Source organism: Carassius gibelio, chromosome B3 (genome assembly GCF_023724105.1).
Source record: "Carassius gibelio isolate Cgi1373 ecotype wild population from Czech Republic chromosome B3, carGib1.2-hapl.c, whole genome shotgun sequence".
NCBI lineage: Eukaryota > Metazoa > Chordata > Actinopteri > Cypriniformes > Cyprinidae > Carassius > Carassius gibelio.
The window spans coordinates 36,541,330-36,558,057 of NC_068398.1; the positions used below are offsets into that span (position 1 = coordinate 36,541,330).

The 16,728-nt window shown below is 38.5% G+C and overlaps 1 protein-coding gene across 3 annotated transcripts in view; it reads left to right on the forward strand.

Moving 5' to 3' along the window:
• Window positions 1–428: 428 nt before the first annotated feature.
• Window positions 429–16,728, forward strand: part of LOC127953360 (zinc finger protein 883-like) — a 375,243-nt gene continuing 358,943 nt past the window's right edge. For all 3 annotated transcript variants that reach the window (XR_008153147.1, XM_052552580.1, XM_052552581.1), the window contains exon 1: window positions 429–1,062. Coding sequence is in view for 2 of the 3 variants with exons in the window: in XM_052552580.1 (XP_052408540.1) it covers window positions 630–1,062 (433 nt within the window). In the remaining variant the exon portion in view is untranslated. The remainder of the gene's footprint in view (window positions 1,063–16,728) is intronic.

Sequence of the window (16,728 nt, forward strand, 5' to 3'; positions counted from 1 at the left end):
ATCTGTCACTTTTCTTGTTTTTAATTAACCTTAGAGGTTTCAGACATGCATGAATTTCAATTAAAAATTTTGGAAAAGTAGGCTGCGATTTAGAGAATTTTTGCTTGTGAATAAAAAAAACTTCACAAACAAAATAAAAAAAATTAACAATATAATTAATTGAAGTGCTAGCTTTATCAAATGAACGACACATCACTAGTCTGGGGTGCGTTTCCCAAAACCATAGTTGCTAACTAAGTTAGCAACGTTGTTGGTTGCAATGCAATTTCCCATTGCCAATCAACAAAGTTCCTAACAGGTTAGCAATTTTTAGCTATAGTTTTGGGAAGCGCAACCCTGGTCGCTTCGCTCCAGTCCAGCGGGAGGCGCTAAACACATTCGTTTGTTTGACAAACATCATTAAACCTTAGAGGAAGAAGTTCAGTTTCACCGCGCTCTCTGTTGTTGTTATGTCGGTGTGCTGCCTTAACACAAACGGTTAGACACGTTTCTAAGAGAAAATTTTAGTTTTTGAATCAGTTCAGTAAACACCTGTAATATTCTCATCCTAACAATCGTCACTGTGTTTTGAAGCAAGCAAGAATATCTGGAGGAGTTTATCATCTGAACTGAGATCTGCTGCTGTGAAGATGCAGTTTGTGAAAGAAGAGAGAGAAGAGAACACGAGTGAACCAGACACCAGCACAATAAAACACGAGGAACCAGAAACCCGGAGCATAAAACTCGAGGAACCAGAAATAAAACACGAGGAACCAGAAACATGGAGAATAAAACACGAGGAACCAGAAACCCGGAGAATAAAACTCGAGGAACCACAAACCTGGAGAATAAAACACGAGGAACCAGAAACCCGGAGAATAAAAGACGAGGAACCAGAAATAAAACACGAGGAACCAGAAACATGGAGAATAAAACACGAGGAACCAGAAACCTGGAGAATAAAAGACGAGGAACCAGAAATAAAACCAGAAACGTGGAGAATAAAACACGAGGAACCAGAAACATGGAGAATAAAACACGAGGAACCAAAAACCTGCAGAATAAATCACGAGGAACAAGGAGGTTGGTGTTTATTCGTAATTCATCTTTAATGACAGGGTTTTTCCTGGGTCAAATTTGGTCTTCTGTGGTGGCTGACCGACATGGTCGTCCACACACAGCAAAGAGTACCCTGTACCCTCATGTAACGTTAGAGTCCTGCGCGGGACACTCCCGCTGAAGGTCCGCCCGCTCCCGCGATGTTTGTGTTCGCTCCCGCGGATTTTATCTCTGAGCTCATGAAAAATGTAAACAAATAGTTACTCAGACTAAATATTCGTTCAAGTTAACATCCAGAATAAGAGATTTTAAACATGATTGCATTTAAATAATATGAAGTAACCGATGCTAAACCAAAGCACCACATGGCAAAAACATTGGGTATTTTTTTTTTTTATTAGCGTTATAAAATTTTAACCTTTAAAACAAAACCGAAACTAACGGCACCTAAACGCAGGCAAAGCCTACTGCATACATGCACCAAACGATTAACAAGGAACTATTACATAAATAAACAGAACTTTGAAAATACAATTTTAACAAAATAAATACAAAACGAAATCCATAAAACAAAATTGAATGCTTTAAAATCTCACAGACTTCACATTCACAATAACTTGCTTAACAGGCTATTGGAAAAAGAAAATAAATAATACATATATATATATATATATATATATATATATATATATATATATTAGATAGATATATAGATATATATATTAGATAGATATATAGATATATATATATATATTTTTTTTTTACACACACACAATTAGGCCTACTAAATACATTTTATGTTGAAATTCTTGGATAATGCATTCTGACAAATGGCGATTTTCCAAAACGAAATTCTTAATGTATTAATAATTTTATTTATTATATTAAACTTATTAAAATGTATTCAATATAATAATCTAACCTTTGCCTACCTAAAATGCAAAAACTGAAGAAGATTGTTTTTATTTTCGTTCACTTAATTTCAATGAAAATAGCTGCCGTTGTTGTGTAATACAATATTCAAAACAGGCTCATTAATCACAAATGCACACAAACACACGAGCTGAAATGTGCTTAGATCTTTACTAAATACAAATAGATTATAAAGCTGTAAACCACATACAAGATGAAATGCACATAAAGAACGCTTAGATTTTGGACTGGGTTGAGCATGAGGAGCTGAATCTTCACAAAGGCGCTCATCGCTCTTAAGGAAATATTACGACTCCGCTCACATGCTCTGGCGTGAATGCTTAAAAATAAAATGCATTTTGCACTCCAGTTCTACTACACACCATCGTTCCCCGCAGGTCTCCCGTGAAATATTCTGACTGCCCACTCCCGCCCACAGCAAAGGTAAAACCGGCCGCTCCCGCGAAATGAGATATGAAATCTAATCAAATTTTTTCTTACAAACAAAAATGGGGAGAGCACACTTACATTCTCATTTTAAATTATTATTTAAATTAGAGTAAATTATTTGTTTCTAACTTTAGGATATGGTTTGAATTGTTAACATTAACTAACATGAACTTACCATTGAGCAATACTTTTGTTACTATATTTATCTTAGTTTATAAAAACACAGCTGTTCATTGTTTGGTAATGTTACTTCAGAGTGCATTAACTATGTTAACAAATACTGTACAACCATTGATTTCAACAGTGAAGGCTATAGCCTAATAGGGCTTGGGCGCCAAGTTGCATTCTGGGACGTGGCGGCCATGTTGCCAGCTTCGCGAATGTAAACATACAGTCAGTTGAACGAGAAGAGCAGAGTTGGTAGAAAGAAAAAAAGATGTCAAAATCGCAAAAAGGTTGTGGGATTTATAGGGATACGCTAAATAGGGATTCCAGGTATGTGGATAAAATCGGATCTATTAACGGTTTGGATCCATATGAAATTCCCAACAAATAGTGGAGTACCGACAGAGACTTTTTGCCGCACGTTTGCATTACAGATATCTTCGGCTACCTTGTTTGTTTTGTGAGCGCCTACACTTCAGAATAGTTCCGAAGCTACAAGTCAAGTCTCATGTACAGTTCACAAATGGATGGGTTCAGGAGCTGCAAATCATAGAAACGGAACAGCGGCAAAACAGTATACAGTAATCCGGTAAGCTGCGCTCTAACGTTACCTAGCTGCTAGTTTAGTAACCGTTAGTGCTAACAACCATTCACACATGGACTTTTAACAATGTGTTTCAAAAGTGTAGTTAGTAGCTGTCCACCCTCCCATTTTTCCGGGGTTCTCACGTATTTGAGCTGTTTTCCCACTGTCTTCCCGTTTTAGTATTTTCATGTAAAATATCCCGTTAGCCCCTCCATCAGACCTGTCAAGTCTCCGTGTTGTTGTCCTGTTGCTACTCCTTGTCCTTCCATCGTTTTGATTACTTGAAAGCAACCTTAGCGTGATGTTGGGCTTTTTAAGATAGCGTGGTTGTTGTGAGAGCACGATTTCACGCCAATCTGTAACTAAAGTCACGTTAGACCTAGCTTCACAAATCGCTTAACGTTAGTTAATGCATCAGTTTTATAGTACAAATTTTTGCTGTCAGCAGAGGGATAGCAACAAAAAGATGAATGTAGAAATTTCCCTTATTTTCAATGTTTACTTAAGCTATATAAATTAACATTCAGATGTTATGGTCTCCGTCGCGCCTCCAAGCAGGAAAGCGGTGTAAACTTAATCCATTCTCATTTTATTTTCCCCATGGCTATTATGTGTTGCGCTATTACACCCCACAATACAGCAACGGTTGAAAATGGTTAAAATAGATTTTTAATTCATCAAATTAAGACACACGGATGAGAGGGAGTATGTCTAAACACTGCACAGTAGTCCGAGTGGCAGAAAAGGAAGCATTCAACGTGGCGGCCACGCCAAGTAATGACGTCACGACACCCAAGCCCTATTTTTGAAATTGACAATGTTGTAGAAGTGCAGTTTAGTAATAGTAAAGGATAAATAATGTAATTAAATAGTTTAATAAATAGAACATTATTGTAAAGTGTAAGAGGTTTTATATATATATATATATATATATATATATATATATATAAACCAATTCAGGCATCTCGTGAGTGTAGTGTATGCCCCTTTGGGGCCTGCCTGGGCCCACTGCGGGCAAAAAATCTTGCCCGTGTGGGCAGCCCACTGTGGGCCCCAATACTGGCGTGACATGCGGGGCACGTGTGGGGCCTGAGTGGGACAGCCCAAAAGTGTGGGTTGAGTGTGGGCTGGCCCACACAAATCTGAGTGGGCCCCCAATAGGACCAATTGTGTGCCCATAACATGACCACAGTTATGTACACTGTGTGGGCTGGGTGTGGGCACAGTGGGGACAGTGTGGGCACAGTGGGGAGAGCGTGGGGACAGTGTGGGCTGGGTGTGGGCACAGTGGGAAGAGTGTGGGGACAGTGTGGGCTGGGTGTGGGCACAGTGGGGAGAGTGTGGGGACAGTGTCGGCTGGGTGTGGGCACAGTGGGGAGAGCGTGGGGACAGTGTGGGCTGGGTGTGGGCACAGTGGGGAGAGTGTGGGCTGGGTGTGGGCACAGTGGGGAGAGCGTGGGGACAGTGTGGGCTGGGTGTGGGCACAGTGGGAAGAGTGTGGGGACAGTGGGAAGAGTGTGAGGACAGTGTGGGCTGGGTGTGGGCACAGTGGGAAGAGTGTGGGGACAGTGTGGGCTGGGTGTGGGCACAGTGGGAACAGTGTGGGCACAGTGGGGAGAGCGTGGGGACAGTGTGGGCTGGGTGTGGGCACAGTGGGAAGAGTGTGGGGACAGTGTGGGCTGGCTGTGGGCACAGTAGGGAGAGCGTGGGGACAGTGTGGGCACAGTGGGGAGAGTGTGGGCTGGGTGTGGGCACAGTGGGGAGAGCGTGGGGACAGTGTGGGCTGGGTGTGGGCACAGTGGGAAGAGTGTGGGCTGGGTGTGGGCACAGTGGGAAGAGTGTGGGGACAGTGTGGGCTGGGTGTGGGCACAGTAGGGAGAGCGTGGGGACAGTGTGGGCACAGTGGGGAGAGTGTGGGCTGGGTGTGGGCACAGTGGGGAATATACTTTAGAGGTTTTAAAAGGCAGCATTTTTATTTTTATATAGGATTTTAGTCCAACAATGTAAAAGTTTTTACTGTTGCTTTTTATCAGTATAATGCACCCTTGCTGAATACAAGTAATATCTTAAAGAAAAAAAAACTTTCTGACCCCAAACTATTGAACACTAGAATATATTTAATACATTTATAAAACAGAATAATGACCAATTATAACTTCATCAGAACATTAAATAGATATGATAGATAATTATAGATAAATCAATCCCCTAAGAGGCACCAGTAGAGCTCTGCCTGATGTCTGATCTTCTGCTCCTTCCACCGTCCCAAGTCTCTTATGTTACATAGCCACTTTAATAGAAGTCTCCATATTAGATGCTGTAGCATGGCTGCCTTTCATTCCAGCATCTACCTGAGAAAGAAAACAACAATTAAAATGTAAATATGTGTGTGTGTGTGTGTGTGTATATATATATATATATATATATATATATATATATATATAAAAACCTTAACAAAGTCAAAATATCCTCCTCAGGAAGTCTCCCAGGGCACTTATAGTTTTTTTTTTGTGGAACATTTTTTTATGTTAATAATAAATTAATGTATGCTTTACTGATAGCAGAGATACACAGAGAGTGACAGAGTGTGAATGACTAAATGAGACAATAGTGTTCGCTGGATTTGAGTCACAGATAAAAATAGCTTATTATTGTAATACAGTAAGTAATACAGGTATAAGTAAATGACAGACCTTTCATTTTTTGAAAAATGAGCGCTTTAAAATTAACTAATGACTTTAACTTGATGCATGAATATGCAGCTTTAAACAAATTAAAGTGTACTTACATGACAAAAGATGCAGTGACCTGTTCCTAGTGACTCTTTACATCAATGAATATCAGTGAAATATTGCATATATCAATACAAATTAAAATGTATTTTTATTTTGACACCATTGAGAAGACACGCAGGATGACTGCTAGGTTGATCACTTTCAACAATGATGTCCTGGAGGACCAGCATCTCTGCAGAGTTTATCTCCAGTCTGTCCGCACCTTTCCGAAGTGTGTGATGACCCTGAAGACCTCCATCAGCTGCTTCAGCAGTACAGGACTGAGACAGGACCTTAACTCTGCAATCAGGACTAGATGGCAATCAATACTCAAAAGAAAGAAGACAAACATTATGTTAATGGATTAAAACTAAAGTTAAACAAAAAAAAATATATGGTATATGGGTTAATATCTGAAAATGGATAAGGGAGAAAAAAGAAATTATCACTTAAATATTACATAGGTTTGTATGAATGAATGTACATATAAATCTATCAGTTATGAACAGCCATACATTAATGATAACGAGATTTGATAAGCGTGTGTAGCTGAGGTACTGTATTATGCTATATTAATCTTCGTTTATGTTGCTATTTAGGAGTTTATAAGAGACATTATACGGACTTAACCTTACTCCATTAGACTAATGTTACGTTATGTACGTTAGGCCTAACGTTACTGCTCGCTGTAAAACAACAAGACAGAAAAGGAAACCCAATTAACACCACAATGGACGTAAATAAATGTTAATTTAATGAATTCATGTGCAATTTGAAAGGATATATTACCAGAGATTATGTTACCTCAGAAAACGAACGGAAGTCTGCCGTTAAAACCGTTGGTCATTTAAAAACGCCACTAGCAACATTGTTAATCAAAATTAAAATGTGTAAATTAACTCCTATTAAATAATTCATTCACAACTATTTTGTCTAATGTTACAAATTGTAATGAAAATTAAGAAATTAACTGAGAAATTTAAAAAGCTTACCTGGTTGAGCGGAGCTGGGTGGTATCAGTTGAAGTCGGAATGACAGCTCCTTAACTATGCAGAGTTCCGACAGTTCCTGCTCTCATTGGCTAGAATTAATCACGTGCTGAAGAGCTGACGCAAATTTTATGTATTATATTATTAAATATTACTTTTTCCTTTCAGAAATATTTAATATTTAAACGATCGATCATGAATCGTATCCAAAATAAATAAATACATTTATTTATTTATTTTTTTACATAATATATGTGTGTGCTGTGTACATTTATTATGTGTTTATGTTTATCAATTTGCACTGGCTACAAATTGCTGCTCACATAAAATTCAAGGTATTGATGCTTGCATACAAAACCAACACTGGCTCTGCACCCCTTTACCTAATGCATTACTTCAGACTTATGTGCTTCTAGAAGCTTGCGTGTCACTTTTACAGACTTTTAAATTAAATGTTCCCTCCTGGTTGAATGACCTCCCCATCTCAATCAGAGCAGCTCAGTCCTTAGCCATCTTCAAGAATCGGCTTGCCCACACGAAACCCGCTTGGGGCCCCCTGTGGGCAAAACTGCTGTTGGTCCCGTATGGGCTAACCCACATGGGGCCCATGTGGGTTTAGTGTGGGTTTGCTCTGCCCACACTGTCCCACAGAAAACCCGCAGTGGGCCCGCGCCCACTGTATTTTTATTTTATAAAGAACATTTCATTATTTGTCTGTGATTTAAAAATTAAGACACAAAGATACTTTTTCTTTTTTGCTACTTTATTCAACTGCATTTTATTTTTTACAAAACATTGTCTTCCAGTATAACTTTAGCAGCATATTTTGATCCAGCGATGAAACGTAGTTTTTAAAAGATAAAGAAAAAAGTTCACCAAGTTTAACCAAACAACTATTATAATAATGTATAAAACAGAGACCAAATAGCCTAGATATTTTAACTATGGCTAAAACTCAAAACTAAAATAATAATATTATTTAAAAAACATGGATATTATATTTACCACGACCGGTGAAACATTCAAATGTCTATTCAAAAACATAAGGCGGTCTACGTGCTCAGATGAGAACCGAGTGCGCAGCCTGTTCACATTTAGAGGAATAAATTAGCTCCGCTGGAACAGATGTTGCAGGAACAGCCAGGTACCACTGGACAAGTAAACCTTCTCTGTCCCTGAAACTAATAGGCAGCAAATATTTCACCACCATTTCAGCGAATAGCTTTGTCGTCTTCTCGGTTCTGCCTGCGTTGCATTTAGGTCTTACGTCAAGTGATTCAATGCTCGTCTGAGTTGCCGCTCTGTTATCGCCAGATATTTTATGTACAAATTTTAGATGATAGCGCATTGTATTTGTTGTAGATTTGTGTGACAGCTTGGCACTGCACAGCTTACCCTGAACTGTTTTTTCATCGTTCTTCTCAAAGGGAAACCAGCCATCGTGACTTTGAGGCCATGATTATGTCTTCTTATGTCTTTTGAGGCATCAAGTGGAAGGCTAACCAATCAGAGATCAGGGCGCCGCCCAATGTGCTGCCATAACCAATCAAAAAAAAAATAATAATAATTTCGATCATCGTTTACGTGATCAATCGTCGCTGTCGAGTACTCTATCACTGTTGCAAATCCCTATTACAAAGTTATCTGATATTATCAAGATGAATTTGTTCTGACAGTTAAACTCTTGAGTTCTTGACATATTTTATTACCATTTTCTAAACTAAACTGATAATGTGAGAAATGTTGAAGGTGTCTGAATAATTTTTAGTTTGACTGTATGTTTAATTTTTACAGTGCTATTTTACATTTTATTATTCGGTTTCTGTACCTGGACACTTACAAACTTGAAAAAACGTAAACACTGTGTAAATAGCACAAACAAATGAACAGAACGAATATACAAATTAAACACTTTCAAACAGGGCCCACTGGTACAACCTGCACCGGGGCCCCGCAAACCCCAGCTACGGCCCTGCTTACGGTACAAACTTTGTCAATGAACTATGAGGGCAAAAAAAACAAAACAAAACAGAAACAAAATAATCGTTCATTAATCGTAATACAGGTAAAATGTTAAATTAATAGAGGTTTTGACTTTAGGCCATAATCGTCCAGCCCTAGTTGGACCAGGTCAGTTGTTTAAACCATTCATTAAACTGAATTGGTTCAAAGGAATCATTAGTTCGCGAATCAGACATGTACGGCACGCGTTGTGTAATTATCTCTGCAGTTTAGGATATCGCTCAAGATTTGACACCACACAAAAAACACTTCATCACCGGATATATATATTTTTTTTGTTTGACAACATCTTGTCAATTGATTTTGATTAATTATGCGCGAGGGAGAGAGACCAAGACGGCGCTCGTGTTGTTTGAAGACGGTGAAGGTCAGCGTGCGCTCGCAGCCGGGGCTCTCTCGCTCTCTCTCTGCTCGTTCTTATATGCGCCCTGTTAAACTGACAGGACTTAAAAACACATGCAAATGATAAACCTTCACTCTATGATGGTTAAACTGTGCAATTAATCCACGAATCACATTCGTCAAGGGCCAGGGAGCAGCTGGCCAATATAGTTAATGAATAACGGATCAACTACGACAGCCTACATCGCACATCCTGTGATGTGACTATCGTGAATTCGTACATCGCAATATCGATGCTTAAAAGACACATCGTGCAGCCCTAACAGTCGCAGTTAATTACTTTGTCCTTTTGGTCAAGAAGTGTCTGCTAGATGCAGTGTAAATACAACACGCTAAAACGCATGTGAAGAAACTTACCTTGGCCAGTACAACACTGTTTTCATCACCTGGAGGCTTGTAGATGGACCCAGCCACAGCAGAAAGACTAGTAACTTTCCAAAGACTTGTGGCTTTTAAACTCCTGAATCGTGTAGTAACTTACACCATAAACTAGACAGTTCACAATGTCCGTATGTGTGCAAGTAGGTAAATGGTCCAGGTCTCTGTGCCATTCCGCTGCAGGGAGCTCGTATGGGTCGATATTCTGGATGCCTGAGAGCTTCTCCAAATACCTCTGTTTTGCGCTTGGTTTAACCTAAAAAACTGTATTCCATTGTTCCTATGTGTTCCATATGTATCGTGTGAGGTACTGGAGCAGTTTTTAACACCGCAGTAACTTCCAGTCATGTTAAAACAGTGTGGAAATGCGAGAAACCTCCTCTACTACAGAGTTAACACCACACTTAACAATCCTGTATCGCCGCCGGTGTCCTGCCAACATGGCGGAGACTGTGATCTCGAGGGGAGGGGCTCTGTACTATGACGATGACAACTCACTCTCAATAGTCTATTTCATCCTGATGGGGCCCATCCACATCCACCTTGCAGCATGCATCTAAATGTTGGTCCTTCAGTCTGTTTCTTAAAGCTGTTTCCACCTGTAATGGAATAGAATACATAGTTCTCTCACAAATATTTAACTCTAAATAAGCAACATTTTAACAAATTTAAAAATACCAATTTCAGTCTGGACAGGTGATGTTAGGACTATAGCTGCAGCTAAACTCAGGGATGGGTAAATGTCCCTGACATTGAATTGGTGGGTTTTTGTTAAATGTAAGCTAAAATCATCACAATTGGGACTTCCTGGTATGGCCGCAAGCTAGAAGGTCACGTTCGAGCCTGCTCTCTACAAAAATCCTGACTAATCCTTTTAGTTGAGCCAAAAAACTCTCAGAAACTGTGAAACTGGCGCAGAAATGCCTGGCACTGGAAGAGGGAGTAGGGATAAGCCTAAATCAACTACGCAATCCAAATTAACAGGCTTTGGATCGCATGGCATAGAGCAGCCAGCTAGCAAGGAAGCTAACGTTATGAATGATGCTAAAACTGCTTACAAAGAAACTAACGAAGGTGATGTGAACAACAACGCGATGATTCCACCTGGCAATGACCAACAGCTGCTAAATATGGCTAAAGATGAGATATTGGGAGAGATACGCAATTTGAAAACAGAGTTCGTGGGAAGATTTGATGGCATACTGAAAGCTATAGAAGAAACAAGAAAAGATTTGTCTGAATGTACAGAGCGGATGGCCGAGGCTGAGGTGCGCCTGTCTAGCGTGGAAGACGGGGAGGTCGACTTGAAAGCGGTGGTCGAGAGTTTACAGAAAAGAAATAAACATCTTGAGGACAAAGTGGTCGACATGGAAACAAGATCGCGTTTGAACAATCTTAGGCTGGTGGGTCTCCCTGAAAATTGTGAGGGCTCCGACATGTGTGGGTTTTTGGAGAGCTGGTTGCCAGACGTGTTGGAGTTAAACCCAATGCGTCACCCTTTAGTCCTGGAAAGGGCTCACCGCGTCGGGCCAAAGAGAGACACCGATGCCTCGCCGAGAACGGTAATCATGAGATTTCTTAACTACAAGCAGAAAGAAACCGTACTAAGAGCTGCCAAAACAAAGAAGTAGATCTTCTACAAGAATCAACGTGTGAAGCTGTTTGCTGATGTTGCTACGGAGGTGCACAGGCAGCGGAAGCAGTTCGATGTTGTTCGCGACAAGCTGCGTAAACTAAGGGTGCGGCATGGCATTCTTTCCCCATCCACGCTGGTGCTGACATACAAGGAGAAAGTCCACAAGTTCACTTCCCCAGCGGAAGCTAAGATCTTTGTCCAGAAGATCCAAATGGATACAGAAGAAACAGAATGACTTGTGTTAATAGGTATTGCCACTGCCATAACAACCACACATTGTAGGTATTTTTGATGAGGCATTTTGGAAGTTGCAAATGCAAGTACTGTTCAAAAAGGATACATTATTTGAATACAGGTGCAGGTGAACGTTGAGATGTTTCTATACTTACAACAGTTCAGATCTCAGGAATCTGACCGAGTAAGCGGTTGGAAGTAGAGTATTTCAGGGGTTTACCCAATTAGCTGGGAAAGGGGGTTTTGTCTTTGTGATGTTCGTTCTGTTCGCAGCTTTTAGTTCATGTTCTAGAGTTCTATTGTGTGTTAACTCTCAGACACATTCTGTAAAAACAATGCTATTGTATGTTCTGCTTAGATGACACAAAAATTAGAAATTAAATACACTTCCTGGAATTGCAGGGGCTTAAGTAAACCTAAAAACATCAAGCAGGTTATGAATAAAATAAAAGATCTAGGCTCTAAAATAGTTTTCCTGCAGGAGACCCACACTCTTGAGGAGGAAAATATCAGAATAAACAGGAGGTGTCAGGGATGGCTGTATGCATCCTCATTTACATCTAGATCTCGAGGTGTAATTACACTAATTCATAAATCGGTACCATTGCATGTCACAAATGTTATAAAAGACAAATTTGGAAGATACTTGATTATTCAAGGATCTATTTTACATGAAAATTTAAACTTAGTGAATGTATATGGACCTAATACAGATGATGATCGATTCTTTACATATTTATTTCTAACCATTTCTTCTCTCTCAGGAAAAAATATTATTGAAAATATTATTGGTGGAGACTGGAACTGCGTTTTAAATCCAATTCTAGACCGTTCCACTGGAATTGACCAGACTCATCATAAAAGCAGAGAAATCATCCAGAACTTTATGAAGGAGTTGCAGATGGTAGATATCTGGCGCCATTATAATCCAATCGATATTACATCCTCTTGTTACTCTAAAACATTTAATACATATTCCCGCTTAGACTACTTTCTGATTTCGGCAGACTTGTTGCCTAATATGGGAGAATGCTCCTATGATAGTATTACAATATCAGACCATGCTTCATGTGACATAAAATATACTCATAAAGATTTATTGATAGACCCTCCTAGATGGTGCTTACATCAAAAATGGCTCAAGGATGAATCATTTGTAAGATATGTTGGGAATAAAATTGATGAATATTTTAGTATAAACACAACACAAACCACTGCAGGTGTCAAATGGGATGCTTTTAAGGCCTGTATAAGGGGTTATATCATTTCTTATACTTCTTCAAAATCTAAAGAATTACGCAAGAAAAGACAACAATTAGAAGAAAAAATAAAGAATTTGGAGAAGCAGTTGTTTAGAGATAAGAATTCACATGCAGAAAAAGAGCTGTTACTATTAAAAGCACAGTATAATAAAGCTACAGCGGACAGGGCAGCCTCCAACATACTAAGGTTAAATCAGTCTTTTTATGAACAGGGGGAGAAGCCCGGTAAGATTTTAGCATGGCAAATTAAACAATTGGAAGCAAAAAAATATATAACTACAATAATAAATACAAAAGGAGAGACAATTGTGGACCCAATAAAGATAAATACAGAATTTAGAAATGTCTAGAAATCTAGAAATATTATGAAAAACTTTTTGATTCTCAGGGCCATACAGATCTAAGCACACAAAAAATATTTTTAGACAAGTTAAACATACCAACTATTGCAGAAGAATTTGTCCAACAATTAGACTGTGACATTAGTGAAGATGAAATAGTCAAAGTAATTGATAACATGAGCACAGGTAAAAAAAAAGCTGGCCCTGATGGGTTTCCAATCGACTTTTATAAAAAGTTTAAGGGAAAATTGGTAAAGCCAATATTGGAAATGTTACAGGAAGCTTTTATAGATGGGGACCTCCCTAACTCAATGGTCAGCGCATTAATTATCTTATTACCTATGCCTGGGAAATCTAGGGATAAATGTGAGAATAAGCCTGCTTAACTCAGATCTTAAGATAATCAGCAAATTACTAGCAACTCGTTTGCAGGAAACCCTTCCATTAATTATCCACAGGGATCAAAACGGCTTTGTTTTAGGTCGACAAGGTCTGCACAATGTTAGGAGGGTTCTCAATGTCATTCAAGCACTAGACCACACTAGGGATACGGCCCTCCTCTCCCTGGATGCCGAAAAAGCATTTGACAGGGTAGAATGGGCCTATCTTTTTGACGTGTTAAGACGCTTTGGATTTGGACCAAAAATTCGAAAATGGATACAGTTATTATATTTACATCCAACTGCAGAGATTTTAACAAATAAAAATGTGTCTAAACCAATTTTAGTTAAACGGGGATGTCGGCAAGGGTGTCCGTTATCTCCGTTGCTCTTCACTTTAGCAATGGAGCCCTTGGCTATAGCAGTACGGTCACACTTACACATAACTGGAATCCGGATTGGTCAGGTAGAACACAGACTGTCATTATATGCAGATGATATAATTGTATTCCTTTAACAACTAAATTCATCTATTCCCGCTTTGTTAAAACTAATTGAGGAGTTTGGTCATATTTCAGGATATGTAATTAACAGATTAAAATCATCTATCTGGTTGCTAGATAAAGGAGAGAGAGAAAACCCACCTATAGTTGTTTCACAATTTAAATTAGTTTCTAAATTTACTTACTTAGGAATACAAATCCTTCCAAATTTAGATTTAATTGTTCAGCATAATTATGAATCGATAACTAACGAAATTAGAGATAGTGTTAACAGATGGATTCTTCTTCCCATGTCTCTTATTGGTCGAATTAATATTTACAAAATGAATATACTTTCAAAACTGTTGTATGTTTTTCAGAATATTCCCTTGCCACCTCCTGCTGACTGGTTAAAAACATTTAACAAACTGCTTCTTGATTTTATATGGGCAAACAAACGTGCTAGAATAAGACTGTTTTTACTGCATTTGCCCTACCATGAAGGAGGCTTGATGTGCCCAAACTTAGTATGGTACTACTGGGCAGCTCAGCTTAGATCTATAGGGTACTATTTTAGCAAAAGTGACGCCCCCCAATGGACAGAAATGGAAAGTAACATTTTGAGCCCGCCGTTACCTTAGTACCTTTTTTCTGATACAGAAACTAATTTGATGAAGAAAACTAAAAATCCAATAGTTAAAAACATGGTTAAGGTGTGGTATAGTGTTAAAAGGTATATTAAAGAACCAGTTATTTTATCACCACTAACCCCAATTTGGGGAAATCAAAACTTCTCCCCGGGGAGAGCCGATGCAGTCTTTAAGCAATGGGCTTTAAATGGATTGGAGAAAATTCAAGATCTATATCCAACAGACTCAGACAACATGATGTCATTTGACATGCTTAGTCGCAAATTCAACATTCAAAGGAAATATTTTTTTTTGAAGTATCTCCAACTTAGAAGTTATATAGAAACAAAACAAAGCAATTTGTGGAAACCACCCAAATCTAAGTTAGAAGAAATGATAAGTGAAAATAGCTTTAAAAGGGGAGCAATCTCACAACTGTATAAACTACTGTTATCACACTCCCCAGATAATTCAACCTTAAAATTAGAAGCCTGGAAAAAAGATCTGCAAATAAATGTATCACTAGATGAGTGGGAATTGGCTTGTAGTAAAGCATATAAGCAAACTATAAACTCTAGGTTGAGATTATTACAATACAAGTGGCTTATGCGTGTTTATGTCACTCCTGTTAAATTAAACCAACACAATCCAAATATCCCAGACATATGTACAAAGTGTGGAGAAGAAAAGGGTACATTGTTCCATTGTTTTTGGGAATGCAGAGAAATAAGGACATTTTGGGGTGCAATAAAGCAAACTGTGAAGGATATTATTTCTAAAGATCTCCCTTTGGAACCTTCTTTTATAATTTTAGGCTTATATCCCAAGCACACAGGATATACAAAAAGCGAGAAGCTGTTCATTAATATATGTTTATTACAAGCTAAAAGGTTGATTGCACTGCACTGGAAAAACATAAGAAGACCAAGTATTGGACAGTGGGTTAAGCAGATGTTGGCTACTCTTCCATTGGAATGCATCACATACTTGCTAAAAGGAAAAAAGAACTTGTTTGAAAGTATTTGGAGACCTTTCATGCTTTTTGCAGAAGGCACAGACTTAACAGAAGATCAAGAGGAGGATGATGCTCATGAATAATTTTACAGTTAGAGATCTGCTTGCTGGGAGTTGGTTGGTCTCTGTAAACTTGTGTCAAAGGGCATTATGGACAGAGATGGGACCAAGTCACACATGTGCAAGTCTCAAGTAAGTCTCAAGTCTTAACCTTCAAGTCTCAAGTAAGTCCCAAGTATTTTTTTCTTGGGCAAGTCAAGTCACAAGCTATGTCAAGTCAAGTCCAAGTCAAGTCACCTTAATATTGTTATTTTACCTGCAGAATCTGATCTTAATAAAGTTAAAAGACAAGATATAGGTAACTGTCAGTAAATTAAAATAATTTGGATTTGCATTGTAAATACTCATGTTCAGTAAAATACATAATGGAATAAAACAAAATTGTAACTTCCTAAAATTATTTATTTTTCACTTCTGCCAACAGTGTTTGAAATGTTTTACATTTTCAACATTAAGTCCATAAAACTAAACATCCAACAGACTCCTCTCTGAACACCCCTCTCTCTCTCTCTCTCTCTCTCTCTCTCTCTCAAACACAGTTTACATACAACATTAAACTTTGTTACATTTCTCCTCTCTCTCTCTCTCTCTCACACACACACACACACACACACACACACTCTCTTTCTCTCTCTCTCTCTCACACACACACACTCTCTCTCTCTCTCTCTCTCTCTCTCTCTCTCTCAGAGTAAAGAATATAAATATGACGTATTTTCAGTTGTTTCATACTTTTTTGTTATGTACAGTACAGACCAAAAGTTTGGACACACATTCTCATTCAAAGAGTTTTCTTTATTTTCATGACTATGAAAATTGTAGATTCACACTGAAGGCATCAAATCTATGAATTAACACATGTTGAATTATATATGGAATTATATACATAACAAAAAAGTGTGAAACAACTGAAAATGTCATATTGTAGGTTCTTCAAAGTAGCACCTTTTGCTTTGATTACTGCTTTGCAAACT